The following is an 8,153-nucleotide window of genomic DNA, read 5'->3' on the forward strand; positions in this document are numbered from 1 at the left end:
GTAGTGGGCCAAGATGGCGCCACTTGGGAGGCTGAGGCCAGAGAATTACTTGAACCCAGGAGGTGGAGGTTGTAGTGGGCCAAGATGGCGCCACTGCACTCCAGCCTGGGCAAAAAGAGCGAGACTCTGTCTCAAGAAAAAAAAAAATTATAGCCATCCCAGAAGGTGTGAAGTCATATCTCACTGTGGTTTTGATGAGTATTTTCCTAGCGACATCAGGGAATTTATGGGAGCACGGGAACACAGACCAGACCCCAGCAGGCGGACGAACGGGGCAACGCCAGGCTGGCCAGAGGAGATAAGCGCGGCTCCTTGGAGCTTGTGTGCAAGTCACTGTCCTGGGGAGCCGGCTATGGCTCGATGAGTCTCAATTAGGAAAGGCCGGGGCTGGCCGAGGAAGGGAGGAGAGCATTCTTCATCCTCATCACATCCTGAGCCCACGCCCCAGGCTCCCACCACTTCCCTCCCTGGCCACAGAGCTCAGGACAGGGCTGAGGAACCATGTCTCCATCCCCGACCGCCCTCTTCTGTCTTGGTGAGTCCTGAGGGTCGATCTGGGGAGTGCTGAAAGACAGGCATGGACTGCCAGACAAAGGATTTTTAAGAAATTTGCATCGGTGATGAATTTCAGGACAAAAAGGGACCTATGAGAGCCCCTTCACTGGTTGGGTGGGGAAGCGGAGGGCCAGCGAGGTGGTGTGTTTTGCCTGAGTTATTCCAGTGTATTCGTGGCTGGGTCAGGAAATGAACAGAGGTATCCTAGCATTGGTCACAACTTCGTTCTACTACACTGCAGCTGCCCCTTTTTAAAAAACTGTGGGCCGGGCGCGGTGGCTCAAGCCTGTAATCCCAGCACTTTGGGAGGCCGAGGCGGCCGGATCACGAGGTCAGGAGATCGAGACCATCCTGGCTAACCCAGTGAAACCCCGTCTTTACTAAAACATACGAAAAACTAGCCGGGCGAGGTGGCGGGCGCCTGTAGTCCCAGCTACTCGGGAGGCTGAGGCAGGAGAATGGCGTGAACCCGGGAGGCAGAGGTTGCAGTGAGCTGAGGTCAGACATTGCACTCCAGCCTGGGCAATAGAGAGAGACTCCGTCTCAAAAAAACGCTGACTGCCGTGGCTCATGCACTTTGGGAGACTGAGGCGGATGGATCACCTGAGGTTGGGAGTTGGAGACCAGCCTGACCAACATGGAGAAACCCCATCTCTACTAAAAATATAAAATTAGCTGGGCGTGGTGGCGCATGCCTGTAATCCCAGCTACTCTGGAGGCTGAGGCAGGAGAATCGCTTGAACCCGGGAGGCGGAGGTTGCGGTGAGCCGAGATCATGCCATTGCACTCCGGCCTGGGCAACAAGAGCAAAACTCCGTCTCAAAAAAAAAAAAATTGTGGACTTGATATCTGGACTAGGTTATGGATTTAATTTGTCAGTATCCCCTACAGCAGTGGAGTAAATAAGAGTCTCCTGACGGATGGGTGGCAGGTCGAATGCATTTCCGCTGCCTGCTCTTCACTTGTGCTGGGCATGTCGAATGCATTATTTCCTGATTTCTTCAGGAGAATTTGACCACTAAAGGGACAGCATCTCCAAAAGGCTAAGCAGGAAGGAGATGGTTGTGTTACTGGAGATGAGAGGGTTAACTGCGAATACAAACAACCTCTCATTCATTATCCATCCATGGGTGTATTCTTTGTTTTAAATTTTTTTTTTTTGAGATGGAGTCTTGCTCTGTCGGTCGCTCAGGCTGGAGTGCAGTGGCATGATCTCGGCTCACTGCAAACTCCGCCTCCCGGGTCCAAGTGATTCTCCTGCTTCAGCCTCTGAAGTAGCTGGGATTACAGGCATCCACCGCCAGGTCCGGCTAATTTTTATATTTTTAGTAGAGACGGGGTTTCACTATGTTGGCCAGGCTGGACTTGAACTCCTGACTTCAGGTGATCCACCCGCCTTGGCCTCCCAAAGTGCTGGGGTTACAGGCGTGAGCCACCGCGTCCGGCCTGTTTTAACTTTTATTTATTTAATTTTACTTGAGACAGGGCCTCACTTCTGTCACCCAGGCTGGAGTGCAGTGGCATGATCATGGCTCACTGCAGCCTCAACCTCCCAGGCTCAACCAATCCTTCCCCATCAGCCTCCTGAGTAGCTGGAACTACAGTTGCACACCATCATGCCTGGCTCATTTTTGTAAGTTTTGTAGTTATGGGGCCTCGCTATGCTGCCCAGGCTGGTCTCAAACTCTTGGGTTCAAGTGATCCACCCACCTCGGCCTCCCAAAGTGTTGGGGTTACAGGTGTGACCTGTACAGGTTACTGCATCTGGCTTAATTTTTGCTTCAATTGCTTTTGGGATACAAGTGGTTCTTGCTTACATGGATGAACTATATAGTGGTGAATTCTGAGATTTTAGTGTACCTGTCACCTGAGTAGTGTACCTTGTACCTAATGTGTAGTTTTTCATCCCTACCCTTCTGCCCTCCCCTTCTGAGTCTCTGAAGTCCATTACATCACCCTGTATGCCTTTGCATACCCACAGCTTAGCTCTCACTTGTGAGAACATACAGATTTTTGTTTTCCACTCCTGTGTTACTTTACTTAGAATAATGCCTTCCAGCTACATCCAAGTTGCTGCAAAAGACATTTTTTTTTTTTTTTGTGAAATGGAATCTCGCTGTTGCTGAGGCTGGAGTACAGCAGCATGATCTTGGCTCACTGCAACCTCCTCCTCCCGGGTTCAAGCAATTCTCCTGCTTCAGCCTCCTGAGTAGCTGGGACTACAGGCGCCTGCCACCATGCCCAGCTAATTTTTGTATTTTTAGTAGAGACGGGGTTTCACCATGTTGAGGAGGAAGGATGGTCTTGATCTCTTGACCTCATGATCCACCTGCCTCGGCCTCCCAGAGTGCTGGCATTACAGGTGTGAGCCACTGTGCCTGGCCAAAGGACATTATTTTGTTCCTTTTAATGGCTGAGTAGTATTCCACACTCATTTATTTTTACTTATTTTTTGACATGGAGTCTCACTCTGTCGCCCTGGCTGGAGTGCAGTGGCATGATGTCAGCTCACTGCAACCTCCATCTCCCAGGTTCAAGTGATTCTCCTGCCTCAGCCTCCTGAGTAGCTGGGATTACAGGTCCTGCCACTACGCCCAGCTTATGTTTGCACTTTTAGTAGAGACAGGGTTTCACCATGTTGGTCAGGCTGGTCTTGAACTCCTGACTTCAGGTGATCCACCTGCCCTGGCTTCCCAAAATGCTGGGATTACAGGCGTGAGCCACCGCGCCTGGCCAGTGAGAACTTTAAAATCTACTCTCAGTGATATGCGAGTGTGCAATATGTTGTTATTAACTACAGTCACCACGACGTGCAATAGATCTCCAAGATACACTCCTCCTGTCCATCTGAAACTGTGTCTCCTTTGACCAACATCTCCCCAAACCTTACCCCACCACCCCAGTAACCACCTCTGCTCCTGTAAGTTCCCAAGTCCACACTCTTTACCACTAAACGGTGCTGCTAGGGTTTGAACCCACCTCCTGCCAGTTGTAGGACTGTGGATAAGATACTGTCTCACTAGCCTGATGTATAAGAGGGGACTGATAATGGTAGCTAACCCGTACGATTACGGCGACTTGGAGTCCGTGCACAGGAGGTGCTCAGCACGGCACCTGGAAGGTTCCCAGCCGTGGTACAGGGTCGCATGGAAACCTACCAAGAGGCTGAGGCGGGCTGTGATGGGGCAGGCGGAGGGGGACAGAGAAGCAGCTGGAGCTTGGGTTGGGGTGCAGAGGGAGCCTGTGGTTGACAAAGGCTGGTCGCCACTGGGGAGCTGGTGACCAGTTGTCACTCTCTGAGCTCAGAATCAAGAGATGATCTGGGTTCACCCACTTCTTGCTATGTGAGCTACAGAAGGTTGCTCAGCCTCTGCGCCCAGTTTCCTTGTTTGCCGTGGGAATGACAACTATCCCGCCGTGTGTGTGTGTGTGTATGTGTGTGTGTGTGTAAGAAGGAGGGCTACCAGATAAAACACTGGATGCCTGGTTAAATTTGAATTTCAGATAATTAGTACTTTTTTTTTTCTCTTCTTCTTATTTTACTGAGACAGGGTCTTGCTCTGTTGCCCAGTCCGGAGTGCAGTGGTGCAATCTCATTTTTTTTTTTTCTCGAGATGGAGTCTTGCTGTGTCTCCCGGGCTGGAGTGCAGTGGCACGATCTTGGCTCACTGCCACCTCCACCTCCCGGGTTCAAGTAATTCTCCTGACTCAGCCTCCCAAGTAGCTGGGATTACAGGCACATGCCACCATGCCCAGCTAATTTTTTTTTTTTTTTTTTGAGGGAGTCTCGCTCTGTCGCCCCAGCTGGAGTGCAGTGGCCGGATCTCAGCTCACTGCAAGCTCCGCCTCCCGGGTTTACGCCATTCTCCTGCCTCAGCCTCCCAGTAGCTGGGACTACAGGCGCCCGCCACCTCGCCCGGCTAGTTTTTTTGTATTTTTTAGTAGAGACGGGGTTTCCCCGTGTTAGCCAGGATGGTCTTGATCTCCTGACCTCGTGATCCGCCCATCTCGGCCTCCCAAAGTGCTGGGATTACAGGCTTGAGCCACCGCGCCTGGCCGTAATTTTTTATATTTTTAGTAGAGATGATGTTTCACCACGTTGACCAGGCTGGTCTTGAACTCCTCACCTTGTGATCTGCTCACCTTGGCCTCCCAAGGTGCTGAGATTATAGGCATGAGCCACCGCGCCTGGCCAGTGGTGCAATCTTACCCTATGGCAGCCTTGACCTCCTGGGCTCAAGCAATCCCAGGAGGGGATCGCTTATAGACATGTATTTATATACATATATACATGCATATACACATATGCATACATACATACACACAATGTATACATACATATACACATATGTATACATACATTCATGCATATACACATGTGTATACATACACACATACACATATGTATACATATATACATACACATACACATATGTATACATATATACATGCACATACACATATGTGTATACATATATACATGCACATACACATGTACACATACATATATACATGCACATACACATATGTACACATACACACATACATGCGTATACACATACATATATACATGTATACATACATATACATATATGTGCATATATATGTATGCACAGGTGTATGTTTACATATATGCACTATGTGTGTATATACATACACTGATCAGATCAGGGTAAGCAGCACACTCATGTTCTCAAACACACATCGTTTCTCTGTGCTGGGAACCTTCACTATCCTCCTTCAGGCTATCATCCTACCATGTAATCATGGAATATGGATTCAACCAAACGTTGTAAACACTGCGAAACCCATGGCCAGTACACGCTGAGACGACCTGACTTACACACTGGGGCTCCGTCCTGCTCCATCCCTGGAGCCCAACGCATCCCATCAGTGCGGGGTTTTACTGCACATAGGACATACACAACAAAATCCAACAATATACAATATGCGATAGTATTTACAATACCTGTCCATACAATTGCGTGCTATTGGAATGCACTTGGATATTGTTTCATATTGGGAGATCGAAGGGAGGAAACGAAGGGACAGCAATATCTGAGGTCCCACTCCTCACATCCACTGAGGAAGTCAATGGACAACGTCTAACACGAAGGAATCCACAGAGAGCAGTATACATACTCTTTCCTAGAACGATGAAGATATAAAAATGCCAGAAGGAACAACTGAAATAGTAAAAAATGTATGCGGGGCGGGGACAGTGGCGGGAGCTGGACAGGGTGGGTCAAGGAATCTCTGCTTGACTTTCAAAAGATCTATTTTTTGAGATGGGGGTCTCACAATGCTGTCCAGGCTGGAGCACAGTGGGCACCATCTTGGCTCACTGCAGGCTCGACCAGAAATCCTGGGCTCAAGGAATCCTCCCAACCTCAGCCACCCCAAGTAGCTTGGACCACAGGCGCATACCACCATGCCTGGCTAATTTTTTTTTTTTTTTTTGGTAGAAATGAGGTCTCACTACATTGGCCAGGCTGGTCTCCAACTCCTGACCTTAGATAATCCGCCCTCCTTGGTCTCCCAAAGTACTGGGATTACAGGTGTGAGCCACCATGCCTGGCCTTAAAAGAGTTGTCATTGTGGTAAAATACATAGAAAAGTCTGCTATAGCTGGCATTTGGTACATTTAGTGTCGTGCAGTCATCACCTCTATCTAACTCCAAGACATTCCGGCACCCTCTGAGGAAACCCCACGCCCGTTACGCCACCACGTCTCGCCCTCCTCTCCCACCACCCCCAGCCATGGATCTGTTTTCTTCTCCGTCTCCTATAGATTTACCTATTCTGGATATTTCATGTAAATGACCTCATAGACTATGTGGCTTTTTCTGATTGGCTTCTCTCACTTAAATTACATGCACATGTATCTTTTGAAGAAATAAATAATTAGGACAGAATAAAGCATATGCGTGCAAATGTCTTATCACCACGCCCAGCAGGCGGGAATGTCCATAAAAGCGAGTCCTGGCATCTGGTCCCTTTCTTCTTTCCTCAGGGCTGTGTCTGGGGCATGTGCCAGCGCAGACAGGTGAGTCCTTCCCCCAGACCCCATCCCTCCTGCGGGATCCGCCAGCGTGCGAGGGCAGCGGGGCCAGGCGGGGTCTGCGGGGAGGCTGACTCAGCCCTGCTCCTCTTCCAGGACTGCTGCCCAAGCCCTCCCTCCAGGCTCTGCCCAGCTCCCTGGTGCCCCTGGAGAAGCCAGTGACCCTCCGGTGCCAGGGACCCCCGGGCGTGGACCTGTACCGCCTGGAGAAGCTGAGTTCCAGCAGGTACCAGGATCAGGCGGTCCTCTTCATCCCGGCCATGAAGAGAAGTCTGGCCGGACGCTACCGCTGCTCCTACCAGAACGGAAGCCTCTGGTCCCTGCCCAGCGACCAGCTGGAGCTCGTCGCCACCGGTAAAGGAAGGGGGATCGGAGCCTGGGACTGCCTGGTCCTCCGTTCAGGACACAAATATGGGGGACACTGAGAGCAGGGATTAGGGCCGGAATGAGGGCGAGGCAAACCAGGCACTGGCCTAGCAGGTGGTGGTGCCACAACATTGATGGATCAATGTGAATAATATTTTATGTTTTATTTTTTGGACACTGGGCCTTGCTGCGTCACCCAGGCTGGAGTGCAGTGCTGCGATCTTGGCTCACTGCCGCCTCCACCTCCTAAGTTCAAGTGATTCTCCTGCCTCAGCCCTCCAAGTAGCTGGGACTACAGGTGTGCACCACCATGCGCAGCTCATTTTTAATTTTTTTGTGGAGATGGGGTCTCTTGACAGTTTTCCCAAAAGGCATTAAAATAAAAGAGAGAGAGAGGGTCTCGCTATGTTGCTTAGGCTCTCAAACTCCTGGGTTCAAGCGATCCTTCCTCTTTGGCCTCCCAAAGTGTTGGGATTACAGGCCTGAGTCACTGCATCTGGGTGTGAGTAACATTTTAATGCAATTTTTAAAAAAATCAAAATAAATCGCAAACCATCCACAATGAAAAAAAAATCAGAATTTCAAATAAAGGCAGAATCAGGCAGTGCCTGTGCCAAGTCATACCAGAGCCTGTGCCAAAACGAAAAACAGGCACTCTTTTATCTGTGTTTTAATGCACTTAAAAAAATTAGAGATGGGGTCTTGCTATGTGGCCCAGGCTGGAGTGCAGTGGCTGTTCACAGGAGCAATCATAGCTCACAGCAGCCTGGAAGTCCTTGCCTTAAGCAATCCTCCTGCCTCAGCCTCATGAGTAGCAGGGACTACAGTCACAGGCCACCGTGCTTGGCTCAGGATTCTTTTTAAAGCTTGGTTTTGGAATCATTTTTCGACTGACAGAAAAGTTGCAAAGATAATATTAACGAAAATATTTCACCCAGGATCCCCTCATGTTAACATCTTACATTTGTTACAACTAAAAAATAAATGTCCATCCTGGCTAACACGGTGAAATCCTGTCTCTACTAAAAAAATACAAAAAACTAGCCAGGCGAGGTGGCGGCGCCTGTAGTCCCAGCTACTCGGGAGGCTGAGGTAGGAGAATGGCGTGAACCCGGGAGGCGGAGCTTGCAGTGAGCTGAGATCCGGCCACAGCACTCCAGCCTGGGCGACA

The 8,153-nt window shown here is 49.9% G+C and overlaps 1 protein-coding gene across 2 annotated transcripts in view; it reads left to right on the plus strand.

Annotated features, from left to right (window-relative positions):
• Positions 1-473: 473 nt before the first annotated feature.
• Positions 474-8,153, plus strand: part of GP6 (glycoprotein VI (platelet)) — a 20,716-nt gene continuing 13,036 nt past the window's right edge. Inside the window, exons 1-3 of one of the 2 annotated variants that reach the window (XM_011932488.1) lie at positions 474-535; positions 6,569-6,601; positions 6,713-6,970. In XM_011932488.1, the coding sequence (XP_011787878.1) occupies positions 502-535; positions 6,569-6,601; positions 6,713-6,970 (325 nt within the window). In that variant the 5' untranslated portion in view covers positions 474-501. The remainder of the gene's footprint in view (positions 536-6,568; positions 6,602-6,712; positions 6,971-8,153) is intronic. The other variant, XM_011932487.1, reaches the window with a different exon arrangement.

This window comes from Colobus angolensis, unplaced genomic scaffold (assembly GCF_000951035.1).
Source record: "Colobus angolensis palliatus isolate OR3802 unplaced genomic scaffold, Cang.pa_1.0 Scaffold96, whole genome shotgun sequence".
Taxonomy (NCBI): domain Eukaryota; kingdom Metazoa; phylum Chordata; class Mammalia; order Primates; family Cercopithecidae; genus Colobus; species Colobus angolensis.